The 26,391-nt window shown below is 41.7% G+C and overlaps 1 protein-coding gene across 4 annotated transcripts in view; it reads left to right on the top strand.

Moving 5' to 3' along the window:
• Positions 1-26,391, top strand: part of PLXNA2 (plexin A2) — a 479,995-nt gene that overhangs the window by 437,001 nt on the left and 16,603 nt on the right. For 3 of the 4 annotated variants that reach the window (XM_077334859.1, XM_077334857.1, XM_077334858.1), the window contains 6 exons: positions 382-448; positions 700-846; positions 1,666-1,825; positions 3,533-3,636; positions 23,298-23,397; positions 25,016-25,227. In XM_077334859.1, the coding sequence (XP_077190974.1) occupies positions 382-448; positions 700-846; positions 1,666-1,825; positions 3,533-3,636; positions 23,298-23,397; positions 25,016-25,227 (790 nt within the window). The remainder of the gene's footprint in view (positions 1-381; positions 449-699; positions 847-1,665; positions 1,826-3,532; positions 3,637-23,297; positions 23,398-25,015; positions 25,228-26,391) is intronic. The other variant, XM_077334860.1, reaches the window with a different exon arrangement.

The following is a 26,391-nucleotide window of genomic DNA, read 5'->3' as shown; positions in this document are numbered from 1 at the left end:
TTAACAGTCTTGAATTAGACTAAGCTCTCTTTGATTAAGTAGAGGGTTTCTGAGTGATTCAGGGCACAGACTTTTTCCTAAGGCATGGAAAGGTGTTGTATTACAAAGGACCTTTTGGAGTTACTAAAGGAATAGTGGGTGTTATGGTAGACAGAAGACTTTTGAGTTGGTAGTAGTCTAGTGTTCTGTTGTAGAAAAAATGGAGGATGGAGTCTGGAGATGTAATATTATAGGATTTATTACAGGAGGTAAAAGTTAAACTAGTCCAATCAGCTGCTTTATTTTATTGCCTCTTTTTGTAATACTCTTTCATAGGGATAATTATGTGCAAGTGCTCTGTATGCTTTTTTTTTTAATCAACTATTTTCTCCACAATTTCAGGACTGAATCAGTGGCTGAGAAGATGTTGACTAACTGGTTTGCTTTCCTCCTCCATAAATTCCTTAAGGTAAGAGAGCATCTGTTGTGTCAAACTGGGTCCTTTGCTCATGGTAATATGGTTCTTATTGATTACCTTTGCCTTTCAAATGTCTTGTGGAGACACTGTCAAGGAGACACTGTCAAGACTGTGAAGACAGGCTAGATTTTTTTTAAGTCAAAAGTTGTCCAGGTGTTTAAAACTAAGTTTATGTGCCACAATTTGTCTACTTTCTCTGCCTTTACCCATGTCTATGTTCTCTTATATTCTGTGTCAATCAGGAATGTGCTGGGGAACCACTCTTTATGCTGTACTGTGCCATCAAGCAACAGATGGAGAAAGGCCCAATTGATGCTATAACAGGGGAGGCCCGTTATTCCCTGAGTGAAGACAAGCTGATCCGGCAGCAGATTGAGTACAAAACTCTAGTGAGTGGGTGCTTTACCTAAACAGCTTATGTTGGGTCACTAGTCATCAACTGACATAGGGGATGTATAAAAGCCCCAGGCAGGGCATGAGTTGAGTGGGGAAGATTCTTTTTTCCCATCTTTAATACAATAGACTCTTTTCAGGATGAATTGTCATGTTGTGGTAAACTCTGAGCATATTCAAGCAGACAGGTTTGTTGAGAAAAAAAGGAAGATCTTGTCGGGCTGTTTGCAACATCACTGTGAATTAAATTAATAGAAAAGTGGTTCTTACAGTTTAATACTGGTTGATAACTTTCAGAGACAGCACAAATCCTCATGATCCTTTGAGTAAGTACCCACTGGAAGTAACATAACTTATCTTAATTGAAGTCTCATCCTCAGTCTCAGAACTTTGGATACTGAGATTTTATTGGCAATGTTTTACTAGATAGGTGTTTATGCATGGCTGAAGAGACAAGCCTGACTTTTGAAAGGACTGTGTACTTGATACACATGAAATAATATGTTTCATTTTTATGGACCAGAATGAGAAACAGCTGCAGTATCTGTACATTTACCTAACAGTGTGAATCTTATCTGCTCATATTTCCAGGCCTAGGCCTCCACGTGCTCTTTGTGAAGCAGGTAGCGGTTGTCCTCATTTGCCATACTGTCAACTTCTCAATTTAAATAGCACTAAACTGTAGGAAATCATTAGGTATTAATGAAGATTACACAGTTAAAAGTGCCTCCACATTATGATATCAATTATGATTGGTATATTTTCCCTAACGTTCATGGGATTGGTCTGATATTATTAGTATCTCCCTTTTCTAGATCTTAAATTGTGTGAATCCTGACAATGAGAACAGTCCTGAGATTCCTGTGAAGGTGCTCAACTGCGATACCATCACTCAGGTCAAAGAGAAGATTCTGGATGCAGTGTATAAAAATGTCCCATACTCACAAAGACCTCGAGCTGTTGATATGGACTTAGGTAGGGCACCCTTTTCCTTGTGAAAAAGGAGAGGATTTGGGGAAGAGGGCACGGTGACAGGATTTTCTTTTGACATGTTTACTGTATTCAAGGGGACAACTGTTCATATCTAGATCAAATCCAAAAGTAACAGTAAAATAAAACCTGTACTAGGACTAAGGAAGTTGAGAAGTTTGCAATGAAGATGTTCCTCAGGCATATAAACCATTGTGAAGAGCGACAATCACTCATGAACCAAGCCTCAGATCTTCTTGCCTTGCTGCTTCCCTTGATGCATGCTAAACAGAATTGACCTGTACAATACCAATTTTGGTAAAGTTTCATTCCCCTATGCCTTGTAGGAGCTTTTATGGCTGCACTGCTCACTCTATATAATATATGCTTATAGGTAAAGGTATCCCCTGTGCAAGCACTGAGTCATGTCTGACCCTTGGGGTAACGCCCTCCAGCGTTTTCATGGCAGACTCAATACAGGGTGGTTTGCCAGTGCCTTCCCCAGTCATTACCGTTTTACCCCCCAGCAAGCTGGGTACTCATTTTACCGACCTCGGAAGGATGGAAGGCTGAGTCAACCTTGAGCCGGCTGCTGGGATCGAACTTCCAACCTCATGGGCATAGCTTTCAGACAGCCTTTCAGCCGCTTACCACTCTGCGCCACAAGAGGCTCTTGTGAATATATGCTTACTCTAATGCTAATATATGCTTTACCCTAATATGGAAGGGCAGGGAGATAATTCAGAAGGTAATCTATTGTTCGACTGCCTTCATCTACTGTCCCTAAAATATGTAGCCTTTTCAGATTATTGTACTGCTTTTTACAAAACCTCTTTAGGAAGCCCTGCAATGCAATGCATGAAGGCAAACTGGATATGACAGGCATACAGAAATCTCAGTACATTTCTAACTTGAGGGTTAGTTATATTTCAGCTGTATGGCCATGTTAGAACAGGTCAATGGCCCATCTGGTCCAGCACTCGGTCATGCAGTGACCAAAACCTAGATGCCATCAGGAGGTCAACCAGTAGGACCAGAACTCTGAAAGCCCTCCCACTGTTGCCCCCCAAGCACCAAGAATATAAAGCATTGCTGCCCCTGACATAGTATTCCAACAATACTGTCTGTGTTTGTAGCCACCACCACTTCCTGCAGCAGTGAATTCCACATTTTAGGAAATGGATTGAGAATAAAATAGCCAATAATAAGGAAAGATGAAAGGGTCTGGAAGTTTGCAGTTTAGAAAAAAATGACTGGGGGAAATGATAGAGGTCTGGATAGAGAAAGCTTTCCTCCCTCTCTTATAATACTAGAACGTAGGCTAGTTGATGGGCAATAAGACAAAAGGAAATACTTCTTTAATCAATAAGGAATTAAATTGTAAAATTTATTGTCAGTGGACATAATGGTAGCCACAAGCATTGGATTAATGGAGGAAAGGCTCATCAGAGGCAATAAGCCATGGTTACTAAGAGAACCTCCATATGCAGAGGCAGCAGACAGATGAATGTCAATGCTAGAAGACAATATTAGGGGAGAGCTTCAGCCTTTGTGCTCTGTTTGTTGTCCTTTCTGTGGAACAGGATGCTGAACTAGATGGATCACGGATCTGATCCAGCAATGCTTTATTTGTGTTCTTATAACTTATTTCCTGTTGAGAAATCTTGTTTTCTTGTCCTTGTCCTACTTTATATGCTCTTGCTTGCTCAACAGAGTGGCGCCAGGGCCGAATAGCGCGTGTGGTCCTTCAGGATGAAGATATCACCACCAAGATTGAAGGTGACTGGAAGCGGTTAAATACCTTGATTCATTATCAGGTAAGCAAGCAAAACCTAGCATGTAATCTGCAGAAATCAGCTAAGCAGAAGGCAAAGCAAAAACAGAAATTTAATTCTGCAGCAGCTTTTCTAACATGACAGGCAGGGAGGGTCACATTCTTATGATAAATCAGAATACTTCAGTGTGTTCACGTATTAAAAGGGAAAACAGCTCTGACACACATCTCACAGGAACAAGCAGAGCTAAAAATTGACTAAATTAAAAATGCCAGTCGTGTTCGCAAGACAGGCAGCAGATGCAGAATAGCTGAGCTTCTAGCATTAAGAATGTGAAAGCCCATGTAGTAGCTGCCATGTCGGAGACCTAGGACTGGAGTGACAGAGGAGTGCAGTGCTGAGGAGGAGGCAGAATCAGCCATGGGCTGTAGATTACACAGCTGAATGGAGCAATAGTCAGAACAAATGTTGCGGGATATCAGACTGTACAGGCAATTGGTTTTCCGCTGATTCACACACAAGGCCTTTCTATAATTCTGTTTAGATGACTGGCCCATTGCATATGTTAGTCTCCATACGGAGAAAAACTGGGGTCAGTTTCCTGCTTTGCCATAAAATCAGTCTGACTGATAGCAGGTTGCATTCTCCCCATACTTTGCTACAAGGATTCCATTGTTCAGTCTACACTAGAAAAGCTGCATCAGCTGAAAGAGGTTAACATTGCTGTGCTGCAGACTTTGGAATATGAATGCACATCCAGGCCCATCAACTTATCTAAGTCTGGGGTGCGACTCAGGAAATGGCTGTATTAAAATGGAACTGCCAACCCTAGATGGACAGAATTCCAAACAACAGGTATGTTGCACCAGAAATGTGATATTCTTTATCATCTGTCACGATGGACTTGTCATTCAGACCTACCTAAACCTCGCAGTTAGCAATCTTGCCATTTATTTACACAGAAAAGGGGGGATATTTATTTTTCTCAGTCAGGTGGTTTGAATTTAATGGAGGATGGGTAGGTGATTTTTGTGAAGTGTGCATCATACCAAGAGATTGTTCCAATGAATACTATTAGTGTTTTTGATCCACAAATTCAGTGTTGATTAACTTGGGTTCAGTAGCTTCTCAAGCAGACAGGTGGGTAGTCATGTTGGCCTGAAGTGAACAAAATCAGAGTCTAGTGGCACCTTTAAGACCAGGAAAGATTTATTCAAGGTATAAGTTTCAAAGTATAAGCTTTCATGTTCAAGGTTTGAAGCTTATATCTTGCATAAAATTTCATTGGTCTTAAAGGTGCCACTGGACTCTGATTTTGTTCTGCTTCAGGCCAACATGACTACCCACCTGTGTTTATCTCCCAGTTACTCTTTCAGGAAAGCCTTTCTACTTTTGATATGGCTTATGTTTACTCCCACGGTGTTCCCATGTAAACCACCCTGGGCCGTATGGGAGGGCAGTATGAAAATGAATGAATGAATAGCCATTTTTGTGACCTCTGCTGTTCTCAGTGTTCCACTATCCAAAAGCCAGAGCAAGTAATTCAGTTGTCTTTGAGGGAGCATCATTTTCTATGACTTTATATACTATCTGGCAGGCGTTAATTGCTTATTGTATGTTTAAAGAGTTATGTGTGTATGTTGTTTGACCACTGAAGAAGTTCTTCTGAGTTGAAATTAATCTGGTCATTGGTCATAGCAATGTTGTTTTTGTTGTTAGGTGCAAAGTCATGTCCGACCCATCGCAACCCCATGGACAATGATCCTCCAGTCCTTCCTGTCCTCTACCATTCCCTGGAGTCCATTTAAGTTTGCATCATTTAAGTTTGCACCTGCTTCAGTGACTCCATCCAGCCACCTCATTCTCTGTCATCCCCTTCTTCTTTTGCCCTCAATTGCTCCCAGCATTAGGCTCTCCTCCAGGGAGTCCTTCCTCCTCATGAGGTGGCCAAAGTATTTGAGTTTCATCTTCAGGATCTGGCCTTCTAAGGAGCAGTCCGGGCTGATCTCCTCTAGGACTGACCAGTTTGTTCTCCTTGCAGTCCTCACAAGAGTCTTCTCCAGCACCAGAGTTCAAAAGCCTCAATTCTTTGATGCTCAGCCTTCCTTATGGGCCAACTTTCATAATCATACATTGCAACTGGGAAGACCATAGCCTTGACTACACACACTGTAGTTGGCAGGGTGATGTCTCTGCTTTTTAGGATGCTGTCTAGATTTGCCATAGCTTTCCTCCCCAGGAGGAAGCGTCTTTTAATTTCTTTGCTGCAGTCCCCATCTGCAGTGATCTTGGAGGTTGTTGATATTTCTCACTGCAATCTTGATCCCAATTTGTGACTCATCTAACCCCGCCTTTCTCACTATGTGCTCCGCATACATTAAATAGGCAAGACGACAGTATTCAGCCTTGCCGAACTCCTTTCTCAATTTTGAACCAATCAGTGATTCCATGCCCGGTTCTCACTGTTGCTTCTTGACCTGCATATAGGTTTCTCGAGATACAAATAAGATGCTCTGGTATTCCCATCTCTTTAAGAACTTGCCACAATTTGTTGTGCTCCACACAATCAAAGGCTTTAGCATAGTCAATGAAGCAGAAGTAGATGTTTTTTCTGGAACTCCCTAGCTTTCTCCATGATTCAGCGTATGTTGGCAATTTGATCTCTAGTTCCTCTGCCTCTTCGAAATCCTGCCTGTACTTCTGGAAGTTCTCGGTCCACATATTGCTGGAGCCTAGCTTGTAGGATTTTGAGCATAACTTTGCTAGCATGAGAAATGAGTGCAATGGTGTGGTAGTTTGAACATTCTTTGGCATTGCCCTTCTTTGGGATTGGAATATAAACTGACCTTTTCCAATCTTGTGGCCATTGTTGAGTTTTCCAAATTTGCTGGCATATTGAGTATGACATTTTACTGCATCATTTTTTAGCATATATAATCATTAATGTTATTCTTGGGAATTGTAGTTGCAACATGTTATAGGTTGCAGTAAATGTAGATTTAAGTTTTTAATAACATTGTTGTTTGTAGTTTTTAATCCTATTTATGTGCGTTAGATAATAAATAATTGTATTTTATTTTAATGTTCTGTTTTCTCAGCCTTCAGGTTCCCTTTTGGTCTTTCAGTCTTGCAATTCTCAGCCTGATAACCCTATTTCCTCCAAAGGATTCAATCTCGTAATGTGTGCAAATGACAGTTGTCCAGACAAGGACGGCATGCCAAAAGAATTCAATGAATTTTCAATTGCATGTGCTGATTAGGGTGAAGGAGAGAGAGAGAGAGACGCTAAGCTAAGAAAGAGGATTTTAACCCCTTGCCAAGATAAGGTTGTCTTGCTAATAGCAGTTGGGGAGGGGAACATTTGACAGGTGAAGGAAGGACTGAAAGAGAAGAGTGGCTGATCATGTTTCTGATGCATTCTATTTTCCTGTGGGTAAAGAAGAAAGCTCTTAAGCAAAGTTTATTACTAGGTGGAACAACTCTCTTTCTTCAGCTTTTTGTCCCATGGAACTATTAATCGTCTAAATATTTATGAGGGGAATGTACGCAAAGGGTGGCCTGATGTACTTCCATCTCTGAAGCGAAGGAAGTCTCTGCCTGGCAGTATCTCAGTGAGAGGCTGTTTGGTAACTCCATGAATGCAGTTCTAAGTAGGGTAGGGCGCTACGGTGTCCAAAGTGGCCGTTCGCACCTGAAGCAGCCAGCACTGCTGTCCATTCAGCATTAGGAAGTATTTTATCTTACTTCTTTTATTTATTTCTTTAGAACCTTTTTATACTGCCTCCCTAGGAACCTACCCAAAGGTGATTACAAAATAAAATAACAATAAAAACAAAATATTAAAAGTTCTTAAAATCCAGGATTACAAAAGCAACAGCCCAGCATCCAAACATAAGAACAGAACACAGATAGTTTCCAGGCAAAAAAATAACTCATTAATTAAAAGCCTAGGTGCACAAAAATGTTTTGGGCTTCTACCCAAAAGAAAGCAATGCCACAAGAAAGGTGCCACTACTGAAAAACCCTTGTCTCTGATTGTCCCCAACCTCTCTTCTGAGCTCAGAGAACAGGGCTTTTGAGGCAGGTCTTAACTGGCAGCCTGGATAATATACGGGACAAATATAGGAGGAGTACTCTGGCTCCAAGACATTAAAGGTAAGAACCAGCACTTTGAATTGCCCCTGGAAACAAATAGGCAGCCAGTGGAGATCTTTTATCCCTGTATCCTTCCCTGACAATAGCCCAGCTGCTTCATTTGGGACAAGTTGAAGTTTTCAGACCATTTTCAAAGACAGCGTCTCGTAAAGGACAGACTAAAATCAGAGTCTGGATCATGATGGCCAGACCATGCATTTGAAAGAATGGTTGTAGTTGAAATGTTAAAAGGTAAAGGTATCCCCTGTGCAAGCACCGGGTCATGTCTGACCCTTGGGGTGACGCCCTCTAGCGTTTTCATGGCAGACTCAATACGGGGTGGTTTGCCAGTGCCTTCCCCAGTCATTACCGTTTACCCCCCAGCAAGCTGGGTACTCATTTTACCGACCTCGGAAGGATGGAAGGCTGAGTCAACCTTGAGCCGGCTGCTGGGATCGAACTCCCAGCCTCATGGGCAAAGCTTTCAGACGGCTGCCTTACCACTCTGCGCCACAAGAGGCTCTGCGCCACAAGAGGTTGAAATGTTAGCCTAAGCTAATAAAGAGATCTGGGCTAGGGTTGGGTGCTTCAGCACCCGAAGTGGACGGTCTCTCCCGGCACAGTGAGCACTGCGCCACGGGGGGGGGGGAGGGGAGGCGTAGGCGTCAGCGCGCTGGCCTTCCAAATAATGGACCTGTTTCTTCAGGGGGAGTGCAAACCCTTCAAGGACAGGCCTACCCTTCAGTGCTCGAACAGCTTTGCCATTGATCCATCAGGACGGCCTCAGCATGTTCATTGATCAGCAGTACACCAACAGAATCCCTGTTCTGTTCCAAGTTCCTATATCAAGCATGCATACTCAAAACTGAAGTTCTGGGTAACAAAACACCTGGTAGCTTCCAGAGCGGCCTCATAGACCACAACTGTTTACCCTTCACACTCACCAAGCTTAGGCTGGTGGAACCCAGGAGGCAAAGTTGATCTTCACCTACCTGGGCCTCTGTGATGCATACCAGGTCAGCTCCCCATTTGATATTAAATCCTAAATGAAGTGCGTTTTACTTTGACCTGCTGTTCAGCAGCAGGACCTTCAGGCCTGCTCAGTGGTCAGCTACTCCATGCTTCCTCTTGCCCAGCCATCCTTCCTTCACCATGGCTCCTTCTACCCACCAGTACCTCAGTTGTGGCACCACTAGATACCTTGAAGTTTTAAACCTGAATAACCCTCTTTACACAAACTGGAAGACTTCAAAAGTAGATGGGGGAAATCCCCCCAGTTTTGAAGCATTCTATAATCATTCCAGTTTTTTAAAAGGGCAGTTGGCTTGATCCAACCAGCTATCAGCAAATTAGTCTCCTATTGTCTGTTGGGAAATTATATTCTTCCCTTTTGCACCAAAGATTAGTGGAATGGATCAAGACTAATAAATCCTGGGCTTGGAACAAATTGGCTTTAGGAGAGGCTTTTCCACTATTGATCACTGTTTAACTCTGTTTCATCTAGCAGAAAAAATATGCTGCTTGTCCTGGCAGGAAACTTTACGTGGCCTTTATGAATCTTAAGGGAGCATTTGATTCAGTCAGCTGAAGAAACTGTGGGAGAAACTGGTGGCCTATTCATTGATAAAAGACTACTTTGGCTAATTAAGACCCTATACACCAGCACTACGGCTCAAGTCCATTGTGGAAACAGGGGGCAACTTTTTGAGCGTTTCACCATCGATAAAGGGTGAGACAAGGTTGTCTGCTTGCTCTTTTTAAAAAACATATAGCTAAATGACCTAATGCCAAGTCTTTCTTCTCCAGAGTTTCATGCCCCAAGATTACCTTTGCTGCCATATGCCAATGATTCTGTTCTTATCTCCCACACCAAGATCAGCCTTAAGATACTTCTGAGATGTTTTTCAAATTATTGCCTAAATGAGTAGTTGCAAATAAACTATAACAAATTTAAAATCTTTTTTGGGGGGGGCGTTTCTAAACATAAATGTAATAAAATAAAAAATAAATACAACGACAAACTAGATCTTACCAAATGGACTCAGACACTGAACAAGTCAGGAGTTTTTGCTACCTGGGGTTGTTTTTTTCTTCAAACCTCTAGTCTCACCAGTGTAAGTTTGCTCAGAATTAAGCCTGCTTCTGGAGCAATATCTCACCTTTACAAGTGAGGAAGATATATCCCCAATGCAATGCAGATGTTCAACTCTAAAATAATGCCCAGTTTCTATATGGTGTCACTATCTGGATTTTGTTGATTGCCAAATCTTTCAACCATCCCCTTTCAGTTTATACATAGGATAATGGGAGTCCCTCCTTGCATATCTGTTGTATCCCTTAGAGGAGAACTCTGCCAAAAGTCATTGAAAGCTAGTGCTTTCAAACTAAGGCTAAGGATAATTTTTGCTTTGGAAGCTGAAGGTCTGCTGTCATGTCAGTCAAAAAGGATCCCAACTTTTAAACAAGGAACAAAGAAAGACTGCATTCTAAACAATTATGTTTTGCTTGTCATAACACCAGCTCAAGTAAGATAGGCTCTTAGACTGTTTATGTACTGGAGGTTTCATGCCGGGCTGTAGGCTGGAGTTTTAGTTGTGCCAGGTTGCCCCACCTCTTCCTGCACCCACATGGGGAGCATTTGGCCTCATCTGCCAGATCTTTGCTCCTGCACGGGAGTTGGGGCAGTGAAGTGCATAAACCGTCTTAGTAAATACACATGTGCTGTGAGCAGATTTCAAGTTGTCTGTAAGCTCACAGACTTCACTAGCCCCAATACCTGTTCTGGAATGAGGAGCCACTTCCTAAAAGAAACTGAATAGCCACTTGATAAGCTTTAAGCAAAAGTGTTCTCTGCAATTTAGGTCAATATTGTTCTTCCCTGGCAAGGATCAGAAAGTTATATCTTCTGTGTTATCCCTGTATCCTGTGGAGCTTTGGCAAAGCATTTCCAGATGTACCTGAATGTTTTGAGTTTTTACTGCTTGTGCTAGACCTGATACAGTATCAGTAGCACTATATCCCATTCTTTTGTAATTCATGAGGGCTGGGGGAAGGTGGAATAATCTGTTAGTAGTTCTTATTTTAGGTCTTTGGGAACTGTGCTGGGGATGGGGTACAACTCTCAAGGAAAGCAAATACCATCTATAGACTGGTGGGGCAGCGCTTTGTGGAATTGGGTACTTCTGCAGTTTTTCTTCCCTTGTTTTGTTTCTCCATAGAGCTGCCTGAACATTCCACAATGAAATAGTACAGTGAAGACCACTAAGCTTCTAATCAGTGGGGAGAGGGAATGGAAAAAGGAATGTTTTAGAAAGGTCATAAGACAGTACTGCAAGCTATTGTATTGTGCATCACCATGACAATCACACAACTTCAGTTCACCCAGCAGCTCTTATTATTGAAATTGGGGTGCTTGGGGGAAAATGGCATGTTTGGATTTCCACAATAAAGTAGGTACTTTTTATGTAACAGATTGATCACCTGAGGAAGTATAGCCCTCCTTAAACCAGTTCTGAAACAGATCTCTAGATCTCTGCCATTAAGTGCAGTGGAGTCTCACTATCAATTGATGCTTAAAGTTTGACTCCTGGCCACTATGAAGTTCACTTCAGGCTATGTCTGTTGCATGCTATCCTAAACTTTTGTGCTGTCATCATGTTTTGGCTGCAGCAGGAAGAAGAATCATTTGTGCCTCTCTGGATGTAGAGAGATGTTATAACTCATTCTGGATATCTTGTGATTGTGCAGATATATCTTTCTTAGCCAACAGCATGATAGCACTTAACTGTGAAAATTGTACAGGCCATATGTGTTCTGGAGCTGGGCGTTTGTGCTAATGTGCCAGAATGGCCTCAGGGTTGCTGAGAGTGGTACAGGTTTCACAGGAGTACTCCTACAAGTCATCTTGAAAATCATAACTATTTAAAGCCATTTTCTAACTGCCTTTTGAGTAACTGGTTGCTGATGGATTTTTCTGTCATTTCAGAGAGGCCCATTTAATAACTGGCTGCTAGCAGAATTTATTTACAAACCCAACTTTTGTCAGGTTCAGCAAAGTACAGTTTAGCCACTTTTTAGGGAAACTGCTTTTTTCCATTTTCAATCCCTTCATTGTGCTGCTGAATCACTATGGTGTGCTGTTTAAAATGTCAATAGCGCTCCCTACAATGTCACCCCCCCTCCCCGAATCCTTTTTTGCTGGCCCAATCTTGAGTAAAGTGATAAAGAGATGGGGGTTTCATACAGTGAATTTCCTTCCACTAATTAGCCATCTCTGAAGTGTTGCTTTTCAAAGTATTGCTTTTTCCCTTGCCATTTTTTGCTGTGCAATCTTCCTCAGAAATTTTTTTAAACATCCAGGCCCATTCCGCACAAGTTAAATGTAGCAGGAGTGTGGCAAATTGTAAACGCTACTAATTTGCAGTTATGCACGACGTCGCACACAATCTGCCACGCTCCTGAAACCGATCGGCAAAAAGTGATTCGTTGTAGCGCTTAAAGGGGAATCCAGAAAAGTGGATTCACCCTCCGAAAAGCGCTACACACTTGCAAGCAATCTGCAACACTAGCGGAAAAGACCTGTGCATTAACATTGTTGCAGTTTCAGCAAAGTCCCTCCCCCTGGCTCTCTCCTCTGAACTTCCGGCGAATCAATCACCATTTTTTTTCTCGGAGCGAGCGGAGAACAACGAGCCAGCGAGCCTTCATTCACCCAGTGAGGCTTCTCCGGCTGCAGTCCCTCCACAGAGCTGCTTTAAAGCTCCCCTAAGTCACCAAGCACAACACAGCCCCGTTTGCAAGTTCCCTTTATTTTCGGCTGAAAATCGCGCCCGTGCACGGGGGGGGGGGGTTTCACTCGGGGGAGCATGGCAACGATGAATCGGCAGCTCACATGCCAGCTGCCAGTTAGATGGGTCTCTACGTTAGGAGGAAGCAAAGAATCAAGGAAAGGCATATTCGTTGCAATGTGTGTTTTTCTTTTTTTAAAAAAAAACTGTTCTTAAAGGGAAAGGGGCTTCTCTGGAGCATGATAACACCCGCCCATTGGCTTTTCGTTTGATTGACGGCCAGGGGCGGGACAAAGCACGGAAAAAATTGCTTCTTTTCTAGCGATTTTTGGCGAGACCAGAAACCTGTGGGAAACTATTGAAATGCTACTGGATTCCACTACAAAGGCAGGTATGCGTTACGCCCAGTTCCACTATTTTAAATTCCATTATTTCTTCCTGCAAGCAATCTGCCTCATTGATCCTTGTGCGGAATGGGCCCCAAAGTTGACCACTATAGCGCTAAACCAATATAACAATGGCATTATTGTGGCATCATTGAGGTGTCTTGACTCTATCGAGTCAATGGAATGAAGGCAGCCATTGAGTCAGTAGAATCAAGGCAACTCAATGGTGCCACGATAGCACTGAAGTACTATATTGGTTTAGCACTACAGCACTCAACTTAGAATGCTTAAAACAAAAGACCACTCAGTGAAAAAGGGTGGCCCGGGGAGGGAGGGGAATGGCACTGTTTGAAATGACCACAGCAATTCAAATTAATGGAATAAAATTTGCTGTATGAAACCCCCACTTCTTTATCACTTTACTCAAAATTGCCAAAAACAAATAATATCCAGTTTAGAACAGTAATATGAAAATCCTTATGAGGAAGACTTAGAGCCTTGATTCACAGTGAGCCAGACATAGAGGTTCTATGAAAAGTCCACAATTATTGATATAGGCTTTTCTGCTGGTGAAAAAAAATGCTGTTTGCTCACCTCAATAAATGATATGCTAAGAATCATGGTACCTCCATGTACAAATGCCATATGAGGTAGGACAGGGCTCAATGTAAGGGAAATAGGTGGGGCAGACTAAAAATTCAAGCCATATCTTGCTCAGCAAAGAACGTGATAAAAGTCTTCCATCTGTTGGAAGCAAATCCTAGAACTGAAAGCATAAGCAGTTCTGTCATCCTAATTGTTAGTAATCATTTCAGTGACATTTTTCAAGGTATAAAGTGTTTTTCCATCCTTTCAAATACTCTGTGAGATATGTTAAGGAAGATCATGTCTGATCCAAGGCTTTCCATTTTAGCTTCATGGCACTAAGCAGGGTTTGAACATTTATCTGTCTCTCCCAAAACCTAACATACCCTCTTGCAGATTTTTTGTTAAATGAAGTCATGGTCCTGGGTTTGCAGTGTGGAATAATATAGTACAAATATGGGTTAAGATTTGTAAAGCCACCTCAGCTGTTATTAAGGGGAGCAAAGGGGATTTTCACAAGCAGTTAAGTGACTGAAAAGCACAAATTCCCCTCACATTTAAAATTTCCACTCAGTTTCCATTTAAAATGATTAAGAATCAAGTACCCAATCCCTTTGATAATTTGAAGTGTTTTAGCATTACTATACAACCAACATTATCACCCACCAAATCAGGATTACATCTAAAATGTTGTTTCTTTTCTTGTACTTGTGAAGGAGCCATGTTGTATCAACAGCCTCTGTGTGGGGGCCTGTGTGCAGGAGTGGGTTTAGAGTAAGCCTCCTAGGAATGCTAGTGTTATGCTGTATTCTCAGTTTGTCTTTAATGTTAACCATCCTGTTGCCCCCACTGACAGTAATAACTGTTTCCGTTTCCTGGATATGAAATAGCAATCATTTGTTGCCACATGTGCATATTCCTTCCTTCGCAAATTCAAAATATAGCAGCCCAAACATATTATTTAAACTGCAAAAAGAAGCTGATATTTCTGCCACAGAAATCTTGTCAGAATTCCCCCCCCACACACACACACACACACACACAAACCTAGTGGTCATTTGAAATTGTTCAAAACAAATTTTCTTTTCAGTATCAGTAATAATATTATTTTCAGTTCTAATCTTTCTTATGTTCATTTTAGTAAAAAAAAAATTAAAAATTCAGACTGGGCAATGCAATGAACACAAGCATAATATAGATAAGGTTGTAATTGTGTGTGCCCTGTTTTGTATATAGAACTAAATTGTAGGAAATTTCTTGTTGCAATGAATGAGAATTTCTTTTAACTTGAAGCCGGGAAGCATTCATAGCAAAGAACTGCTTTTGATGTGAATGACAATTCTGGGAGTTCTCCTGGACCAAGCACCCCTGCAAAATTCTTAGGCAGCAGCCACTACCAAGGGTATCTTGAAATGTTGGCTTTATCCATTAAAATGGTTGATAGAATTGGTCCAAATTATAACACCTCATACACTTTCATTTGGGGCCTTGGTCCAAGTCTGTTCATTAACAAAATATCTGTTTGCATGCAACAAATTTCACAACTTTCACAAGCCCATGGATCTTCCATATGAACCATTGCATAGTCATACATGATTGGCAAGTTCTCCATCATTCCCATGGGTGTTGTTCCCACTCAGTTTTGGGCCCATGAGTTGGTATGCAGAAGAAGCTTCAACTTAATATGTTAAGTTTTTTATATATTAATGATTAATTCTAATTGGACATCCTAACCATTGTGACCCGATAATAATTTGGAAAAGGGCCAGTGGGTAGAGTGTGTCCGGAGCCCTGAGACAGTCCGGGCTCAGTTTCCAAACAGGCACGCTCCATGGGCCCACCAGGGCATGATTACCAAAGCTGTCCACACCCTGATTGGGCCAGCCCCTGAAGGAATCGACCTCCCTAGCCAGCCGTGAGCCTTTCCGCCCCCATCGCCCCACACGAGCCTCGCTGATGTGGCTGACGTGCCTGTGGTGTCCTGCCACTCCACCCATTCCAGTGTCACCAGGCAGGAGGAGCTGGTGGTGATGCCAATGGTGAGGAGGCAGTGGTGGCAGAGGGGCCGCTGGCGAGGAGGCGGCAGTGGCCGAGACCACTGAGTGGAGGTGTCGGTGGCACTGAGAGTACAGCGGACCCTGTGGTGGCAATACGGAGTCATTGTTGGTGGTAGTCAGACTTGTGAGGAGCCGCCAGCTCCAATGGGGAGAAGGTCATGGTCTTCGCAGCACTGCCTGACAGGTCCCACTCTGCCTTGGGAGTGGGAGTTGGGTAAGGGGAAGATAGGCCACTCTGTGCCTCGGCAAAGCTGCCTCCCCCCTGACCTATGTCCTGCTAGCACCTGCTGCTTTTAGGGCTGCAGCAGGCTTTCTCGCTAGTATTATTATATATTTTTAAAATTCTTTTGTTGTAAATAATTCTGTAAACCTTTAATTAAATCTATTGATTTGTGATTGTTGAACACTGCCCTGAGCTGCCTTGCTCAGGGTATATTAATAATAATAATAGGCTCTGTAGCAGAATATAATTTTGTTTAATATATGAATAAATTTGTTGGCCTTCCATTTTTCTTCTGCTTTACTGACCACTTGTCAGGCATATGCAGTATTTTGCAGTACCAATCCTTTTCTTATTCTGTTCTTTGTCAGCAGTAGAAATGTGAAACAGACCCAAAGTACTGTGATATTCTGCTCTTGGAATAGTTTCATTTCCACCTTCTCCAAGCTGTAGTCCTTGCTATCTGCAAAATTCTTCCCCTGTAGTTTGCAGGATCTCCAAGAACAATCCTGAGTTCCACACTAAGAGCCACCATGATGTAGTTACTGAAGTATTGGACTAGAATACTGGGAAACCCAGGCTTGAATCCCCACTTCTATCATGGAGGCTCTCTGACTGCCCTTGGACCCATCACTCTCAACATGACCTAACTCCACAGGATTGTTAGCAAAAATGGGGTATGAATAAGTAAATGCAAAATAAATGCAGTGCAGAGATCTTCTGTGGGAATGGGGAAGTGGCAGAAATCTGCTTCCTTAATCTGGTGGCAATGCCTTTGCACCCAGTGGATAAGTGTGGGATTCACACCACAGAATCTGTACATCTAAGGGGGGATTTTGCTCTGATCTTGAGAATGCATCCCTTATAGTTAATCATGTGGCAACTCTGAAGTCAGTTTTGCCAGGTAGGTACACAAAAGCTGTAGCCCACTGAGCACTGTGCTTCTGCGCTGGAGACCAGGGGAAGGCTTCAACATCTTCTTGTCCTCTCTCTCTCTCTCACACACACACAAAATAATAGATTGGAATGTGAGAGCTCTTAGGGGAGCTTAAAGCAGACTTGCAAGAAATGTGCACCCTGGTCTTTTTTTCCTTTCTCTGTCACATTCGATATCAGCAGAAGCTAATGCTTCAGACAGTACTGCTCAGTTGTCAGGTAGGATGGAAGCTTGCAAAGAAGGTACAAGACTTGGTCAGAGCAGTAAAAAACCTGTATTTAATGTATTTAAAACAGTTATATACTGCTCAGTCAATGTAACATTACTTATTAAAACACTAGAACGTGTAAAACATCCACAAAAGTCAGCTGTCATTTTTAAAAAAGCTAAAGTAAATAAGCAGCAGGTGGAATATTGGTGGGATCCTGTAAAAGATGAGCACAAGGTGCTTGCAGAAGTAGATTTTTCCCATCTGCTGCATTTCCTTTTGACCTGTGAAAACTCAATGGCAAACAAATGCAGAGGGTGGATCCTGATGGACCAGGGATTAGAGTGAAGAGGTAGAAACAGCTCTCTAGGTTATGTAACAAGTAGTGCTACCACTGCACACCTCAGTGTGCTGATCCCTTTTGCATGCCTTTTTGTCCATGTAGGTCTCTCAGATTTGGCATCAGATTTTTGTGAGTCTAAAGCTTACATGGTAAACATAAAATGGCAAATCCCTTCATTTTTGTAGCCCTATATTTCAGTAGGGTAGCAAATGCTTTTCATGCAGAAACCCCCACATTTAATCTCTTGCACCTCCAGATCAAGGAGCAAAGCTAACAAGTATTGAGAATGACCTTTTTCTGTTTGAGCATTTGGGGCTGTGACAACTGTCCTAGTAGCCTATGGACTAAGCTAGATGGGTCAATGCTTTGCTTCTGTATAAGGCAGCATTATGTGCTCATATAAGTGCAAGCCTGTAGAAACATTTCTAATAGCTCCCTGAATATAGATGCAATCCAAACACCAAATCATGGATTGTTCAGCCACAGACAATAGAAACCAACTAACTTCCCATTTGCTCTTTCTAAGGATCAGCATCCCCCAGGATGCCAATTCATTGTAGATTAGGAGTCCTTTCAAACATATGCTATGTATTACTGATTGCAAAAATAAAAATAAAAATGTAACTGTTCTGAAAACAGATCGAAATACTCAAGATGATTGGAAGGAGAAAATATAGTCTTCACAAATGTGTCTTTTTACAAGAAAACTGACTTGCTCTCAATTAGCACTGAACAATGTATAATTGCACTTGTAAGGTTAATTCCAAGGCAGCAAACCACATCAATGGAAAACAGTAAGAGAGATTAGAAAACTATTTCCAATTATAAATTAGGGACAAGGAAGAATGAGCAATACAGAAAACAAAACCTAGATGTCTTATCAAGTGGTTCTTTCACAGTCTTTGAGTCCCTTTCACATAAATACAAAAGTTAGCCAATGTTTTTTGTTGTTTCCTCACATGATAGTTAAAAAAAATTTAAATGAGGAAGAAGCTCAAAATGAGGAAGAATCACAGCTACCTGTTCTATAAACTGAACTGAACTGAACTGGTTTTGGGGTTAGGTTCAAAACAAGAAGAATTACTGAGTGTGGATGAGGCCAAGTTAAAAGATACATGTGGAACGCATAGAGTGCCATATTACATGGGAGATCTATAGTTTCTTCAGGACAGCAGTTAACCAAAAGAAAGAAACTGTAGACACAATGTGCACAAATAGAACAGTCAGACTATGTCTCCAGGTAACTGCAGCTGCAGAGTACGGTTTGGATTGAGGCTACAGCCTTGGTTGGGGATGGAGGGATAACTCTGAGTTGGGAAATACCTGGAGATTTTGGAAGTGGAGCCAGGAGTGCGTGGAATTTGGGGCAGGGAGGAACCTCAATGGAGTATAATGCTATTTAGCCCACCCTCCAAAGCAGCCATTTTCTCCAGGGAAACTGATCTCTGTCACCTGGAGATGAGCTATAATTCCAGGTAATCCCCAAGTCCCACCTGGGGACTGACTTCCCTAGGAGGAAAGGTTAATTTATTTTTCTTCCCAAGCTATTTCCCCAGTAGAAATCCACGCCTTTCAGGTAATACATAGGAAAGACTGATTATTTACAATGGCTAATCATCAGGAGTGATTTAGCCATTAAAGCCTCTGAGAAAACTCCTAATGTGCCAGTGATCTGCAAGGCCACCTCCTGGCCTTAAGTGGGGAGACACTTACCTTGTACAAGACAACTGTGTGAGAAGTAGGCAGAACTGTCATTGCCACAATCAGGTGCCCTCACTTTGCACATGGTTACCATAAGCTGGTGATTTTGTCTCAAGCAATTGGACAGGAGTCATCACCACAATGTGCTGGTTTTTCCCCAATGCAAGGCTGGTTGGAGACAATAAGCCCAGCCCCATGCAAAATGGGTTCAAATTGCCACCATGAGTCAGTGATCCTCATGCAGGGTGGAAATCTGTTTTTCCTCCTTTCCTCATACTTTCCCACTGATGAACAGGGAAAGGTTATGGCTCAATGGTAGAACATTTGCTTGGCATTCAAAAGGTCTCAGGTTCAATCCTTGTCAACTTGCATTAAAAGGATAAGGTAGATAGTAGGTGATGTGAAAGACTTCCATCTGGGACCCTGTAGAGCTGCTACCAGTCAGAGTAAACAATGCTGACGTTGATGAAACAGTAGTCTGATTCAGTGTTTATGACCATTTTTGCTTTCTAGTCTATCCCTGCCATCATTCCTCCCTGAAGCTGCTTTTTAATGTTAAAGGAAATGTTAGGAGATGCTCTCATGGATCTTTCATGTAATATAAACTCACATGGAGCCCATCTAAGATTTATTCAAGGTGTAAGCTTTCATTTATTCACACCTTGAATAAATCTTTGTTGGTCTTAAAGGAACTATTGGACTAAAATTTTGTTGTGCTACTTCAGACCAACTTGGCTACCCACTAGAATCTATCTTTATGTAGCCCATCTCTTAGTACTGCCTTTGTGTGCATTATAGTATTATGTGGTTCAAGTAAGAAACTGGACATGCTGTATGATCACATAGGCCACCCTGCATTCTGCTGAAGTCCCATTAAACAGTCACTATTTGGACTTACTGTATTTGCTGGCGTATAAGACTACTTTTTCCCCCTGAAAAACATGCTACCAAGTGGGGGGTCATCCTATACGCCGGGTGCCCTTCAGTTGGGATAGACATAGCTGCCCATAGTGGCCTCCCTATGCCCGCCCACCTCATTCTACATACCATCCAGTATCGTGCAGTATCCAGCATGGCTGAGGTGGGTCATCAGCAGCGAGACAGGGGTGCCAGCCTTTTTGGCGTGACCGGCCCGTTCTGCTCGGCAGGAAGCAGTGGCGCTCCAGCCCGGCCCGCCCCTTGTCTACACAGAGCTCGCACATGCGCACTTGCGCATTAGTGCTGGTCACAGGGAGATGCAGGGGCGGGCTGGGTATATAACAAACTCTATATTTTGAGTGGAAATGTTGGGAGGTCACCTTATACGCCCAGTCATCTTAAGGTAAAGGTAAAGGTATCCCCTGTGCAAGCACCGAGTCATGTCTGACTCTTGGGGTGACGCCCTCTAGCGTTTTCATGGCAGACTCAATACGGGGTGGTTTGCCAGTGCCTTCCCCAGTCATGACCGTTTACCCCCCAGCAGCAAGCTGGGTACTCATTTTACCGACCTCGGAAGGATGGAAGGCTGAGTCAACCTTGAGCCGGCTGCTGGGATCGAACTCCCAACCTCATGAGCAAAGCTTTCAGGCGGCTGCCTTACCACTCTGCGCCACAAGAGGCTCGCCAGTCGTCTTATACACCGGCAAATACGGTACTTGAATTGTGATCAAAATGAAGACATCCATACATTTCTCCTATATCTCTATTAGGGTTTGGAAGATTATGGGTGGGACAGAGGAAAGTATATCTATCACATCAGATGCTGCTTAAGTCTCTGAAACATAGAAGGTGTTTGTGAGATTTCTTGGCATTTAAAAATGTGATATTGATGGCTAACTCTGAAGTTTGTCTAACGCCGAGAACTGTGGAGTGGGGGAAATCTCTTTCTTTTGGTTAACTACAGCTCTGAAGAAACTACCTAGAGTTTCAGAAACCTAGGAATGATTGCTTTTGTGTGTGAATTGCCCTTTTTATTCCAACCACTGGAATTAAGCCAAAGTAGCAGCTAATAACATCCTAAGAAAATAATATGATTGCTGATAGTTTCTTCTAAAGACTTATAAACTAGCTAAAAGGAGGTAGAAGTAGGGAACAGCAGAAGAACAAAGTGTTGTGTTTGGCAAATATAAATATCCCATTCTTCTTGCATGCCATGCTGGGCCCTATTGTTAATAATAATAAATAACTTTATAAAATAATAACATAATGAAGGGCTTCACAGGCATCTGTGCTTTCATAATTATTTTCCATTCGCCTTGAATGTGCAGTAAGAGCTTTCTGCGGCATACTGCTCTCTTACCATTGATATACTAAGCTTTTATCACCTTGTAGATTCTCCCATCCCTGTGATTGAGGCTGAGGGCTAAGGCCTGGGAATGTTGACGACAAAGTAAAAACAATGACATGCTATGAAGGCAAGCAGGATAAAGGAATGGAAAGCCTTTCTGCATGACAGAGTAATAAAAAGAGCTATGGCTTCCTAGAATCCAACTGATTTATTGTGGCTTAAGATTTCACATATAAGAAACTACTCAAGATCATCTCAGAGTTGCCACAGTACTCTTTGTCATTTTATCAGAACATCCCCCCTTTAAAAAAAAAAGATAAAATAGATTATTTCCATTACACAGAGAGGAGTACAAAGTGAAAAGATAAGAAAGGTGTATAAGGAACGTGTTCGGGCAGAGATTCTCAATTTTTTTTCATGACAAGCCTTCTTAAATCACCACATTTACTATTTTAACTTCTCCAAAGAAAAAACAAAGACTCTGAGTTTGGGCTTGGACAAACAGCTTGTGAGATTAGAAGGTTTCTTTCAGAAAAGTGCACCTTTCTGGCAGTGAACCCAGCATGTGACATTGTGCTGTGCTTTTTAGATTAACACCTCCCAGAGTAGGTCTGTAATTAAAATATGAGGATGCTGCCTGGGGATGCCGGGGTGGGATCTATACACTCAACCCAGCACAATGTTTAGACAAGCCTTGGCCAACAGAAAAGGTGAAGAGAACCAAGGCCATGTGGATCATTAAGGAAACGGCTAGCTTTCATAAGTAATTGTTCATATGAGAAGAAACTAACAGTGAAAAGAGAATAGAGCCCTCCTGGCACTCAGAATGTTAATGGATGACTGTGGATTTATTTTTGATGCAAAGACATGTTAGGAAAAAAGCTAAGATATGCAGAACTGATCTGCTCACAATGAGAGGAGTGAACAAAAAAAAGCTGCAAGACCATAACTGAAATATTATAGATGTAAATGAAATGAGGATACATTAAGTTTCTGGAAATTTTAAGTAAACCATTTCAGTCTTTGGTGAGCACCCCTGCAATGTTCCAGGCTTATATAATAGTTATCCCTGGTGGCTACATAAGGGAATTGTTGGCTTCCAAACATACTAGTCAGGTTACATATATTCTTCAACAGAATGACCTCATCCCATTCATCCTATACATATACCTTAAAAACTTTACTGGATTAGAACAAAGTTTTCAACACCTTCAAAATGAACAACCAGCAAACACTTTAAACACTAGCAATAAGACAATTTAGTGAGGGCTCGTATAAAAGCAAAGAACATTCTCAAGCTCAAGTCAAAGACAGAATAAAGTCAGAAAGCATTTTCAGCCTAAAGAATCTGCCATTTCAATTCTCACAACTGTTCAACACTAGAAGGCTATTAGTACAAATCTCAGAGATGTAAGGGCCTGTTAATGAAGATAAGTTTTAAAACTTCGTGACTCTCTGATTTATAGGGTGGGTAAAATTAAATGCTACCACTAAAACCTGCTATAACAAAATCTCGTTAGTGTTAATGTTCATTTATAGTTTGACTTCCCCAGTTTTAATCCCCCCTTCTTTTTGGTCTGGTTGTGGGACTCACAATTTAAAATCCCGAAAGATGATTTTATGACTTGCTCAGCTGTAAATCAAACTTTTAAAGTTCATAAAAATGGTTAAAATAAAAAATGGTTTAATAGTAATGTTTTATGGTCCATAACATTATTATAGCTGTTTTATTCCCTGTGCGTTATTGCTTTAATTGGTTTGCCACAATTCTTGGGAATCTCCATTTTTATTGGATCAAATGTAATCCTAAATCAAAATGGCCACGAATGCCTTCAATATGCCTCTTCATTTGCCAGTCGTTTTCCTCAAGGGCTGAACAGGCCAACAGGGAAATATACCATTTATTTCCCTTGGTCTTTCAGCACCACATGTCATTCCATATGTTTCTGCCATGTCTGAATTGAAAGATTCATAACTGCCAGTGATCTCGACTAGCTGAACTCTGTATCTTGTAGTACAGAACCTCCTTGCAAGTTTGATTTGCCTCCTTATCCCTTTTTGTCCTTTTCTTTCACCCAGGTGTCTGATCGCTCTGTAGTTGCTCTTGTTCCCAAGCAAACCTCTTCCTACAACATTCCTGCATCTGCCAGCATATCACGGACCTCAATTAGCAGATATGGTAAGAAATAAATCAGGGCATGTTTTAATTTGTCTTACATTTCTAGCAATGGTTGCATTGCCCTTGTGCAACCATTATCACAATGAAATAACAGTATTCTGCTGAAGTTATAGGCAAAGTTCAGCTCTTTACTTCTGCAAGCTAATTTTTGAGAAGGAGATCCAAAATCACATGCAACTTCTCCCCTCTAATACCCATCAAAAGAAGTACTAAAAGAAAATTGGTTGTTGTGGGTTTTCTGTGCTTAAATTAAATTAAAGCCTTTGACAATTTACTAAAAGAAAAGTTCTCTGTAAAGGGACCACCATTACAAGGGCAGACCTTTGTAGCAGCATATCCCTAAAGCAACAAATTTTTGCAGAAGGCCAGGGTGCTTCCCCACATTGTTGGATATCATGCTTCCATTGTGCTATAGTAATTCATACCTGGATTTTCCTATGTAGACACAACAACCAGACACACAAGTTTGCTTTTGCACAATAACAGCATGATATCCAATGGTGTGTGGATGTAGCCTAGATGTCCTTTCCCTTGAAAACTATTCCAAGCAAGATTTTCCAGTTTCAGTAAAGATCTATCAGGCAACAACAGTATTGAACTTCTCAGAGTCAGAAACAGTTGCCAGAAGAGCAGTTGCACATAACATGCCTCTACAGTTGTTGCTAACATTGATATTGATATCTCTGATTGTGCAGATGGCATGCAAATGAAGCCGCATGTTTACTCTCTACATTTGCATTATGTATTGGTGCAGCACTGAGTTTAAATATAGAATGATTCAGTGCTCTCACCCCTTAATTACATCCTCAGGAATATTCATATTTGTCTGAGCATTAATCAAGAGTGAAGCTTTGGCAAATTTGTAATGATTCACTCATTCTCCTGCTAATTTATGGGGATCCCCTTAATCCTGCTGACACCCAGAAGTGAAAAATGGCAAATTAAGAAACCAGTCTGGGCTGGTCAAAGCAAAACAAGCATTTGCTTGATAGCAAAGAGAAGAGAGGGGGGAAGATGGGCAGTTTTTAAACTAGTTTGGCATTACTCCAAAACACTATACCATTGGGGTTTTCTCCTCGCACAGCATAGGTACATAGGTAAATCTCCTAACCTTGCTCTGTATGTTATAGGTATGGTTGCTATACTAGCCAAATTGTAGGATATTATGATATTAGTTCTGAATGCATGGCCACAAGACTGGACCAATGATGATAGAGTCACCGAATCATGGAGGCCAAATGTAGTTGCACATAGTGCCACTACTCCCTCATGACATAAAGCTAAGAAAACATTAGGTGGACTAGAAACTGTTTAAGACAGATCAGAAATTTTATCCAGTGACTCGGTTCTATGGGCAGCTGACTTGCCTCTAGCAGAAGGATTTTCCTGCTAGCAAGTGAGGCTCTGACTGGAGAGGCTCCATACACTTAGAAGAAATTCCTTCTATTGGAGGAAATCTCAGATCTCCATGAAACAGAGATGACGATACAATCCCATGACTTGCTAGTGTATTGCTTATTTACTACTGTTTACAAAAGCCAATTAATATTGTGTTAATTGTGGACACAAAGCAAGACAGAGATATAATCAAGGCTGTTTTCCTTTTGTGCATTACCAGCTTCTTTCTCCTCCTACCCAGATTCCACATTTCGGTACACAGGCAGTCCAGACAGTCTCCGCTCCAGGGCACCCATGATTACCCCAGACCTAGAAAGTGGGGTAAAAGTTTGGCATTTAGTCAAGAACCATGATCATGGTGACCAGAAGGAGGGTGATCGGGGCAGCAAGATGGTGTCAGAGATCTACCTAACGAGGCTGCTAGCTACAAAGGTAATATCAGAGAGTATAAACTCCTTTGGAAATGGCATATGCACTGATAACATGAAAGCAGTATGGAGAAGAGTGTTGGCCTTTTGCAAGCTAAGTCTTTCCATGATTTTTCTTTTAAAAAGGACAATTGCCCCATTTCTGCCTTTGGATTTTTGGTGCACAGGGGAATATCTCGTGTCCCCTATAGCTAATTGTGTCTCCACATTCAACTGAGAGACTCTTCCTTATAAATTTTATTAAATTCAGGGTATCTGGCTCAGAACCAGTTTTTTAGATTTTTTATTTGCTTGCCAACTTTTGAACAGAGGGATCACAATGGGTCATGATTAAAATTATTACTATTCAGTAGTCTGCCGTGTTGCTTCTGCATGCCATATTGAAAGAAAGAATTAAATGGACAATGAAACAATGTTAATACAATTCCATGAGAGAATTAATCCCAGATTGTAAACAGTTCTGATAAATGTTACCAGTTCTAAGCCAACAACAAACCTACTTAAACTAGAACAAAATGTACAGAATATGCACGTGTGTGTGTGTGTGTGTGTTTATATAGATTCAGGTGCAAGCACATGCACACTAACACACTATGTAAGATTTTATGAATATAGGCAGAATGTGAGAGGGTGGACAGGAAAAGATGTGCGTTTGTCTCTTGTAGCCCTTCCATGCATACCCAGGGAATTACTAATTGACACTGTGGGAAAGTAGGTGAATTCCCTCCAGGCCAGGCTGAATTCTGAAGATTTTTGTTGGGGGGATCACTTGGGCATGAAATTGAGGTCACTGTGGGTGTTCAGGTAGTTGTGAGTTCCTAAATTTTGCATGGGGTTGGACTAGATGACCCTGGAGGTACCTTTCAACTCTATATTTCTCTGTGGCCGAAACAGACTTGCAGCTTTCACAACTCCTCATGGGGAATTTCAAAAAGCAAAGAAACCAACATTGACTGAAAGAATAAAAATGCTGCTTTTGGATCAGTTTCCAAATACAACTGCAAAACAGTAGGGGAAACAAGAGAGCTAGCACAGGGAGGTGGTTAGAATTTCAGACTAGGATCTGGGTGCTCCTGGTTCAAATCCTGACTCTGCTGTAGAAGCTCATGGGGTAACCTTGGTCTTAGCCTAACCAACCTCCAAAGACAAACCAGAAAAGTAGAGAGTG

This window comes from Paroedura picta, chromosome 4 (assembly GCF_049243985.1).
Source record: "Paroedura picta isolate Pp20150507F chromosome 4, Ppicta_v3.0, whole genome shotgun sequence".
Lineage (NCBI taxonomy): Eukaryota > Metazoa > Chordata > Lepidosauria > Squamata > Gekkonidae > Paroedura > Paroedura picta.
Note: the sequence above shows the minus strand (reverse complement) of the source record. Positions and strands in the feature narration are given on the sequence as shown.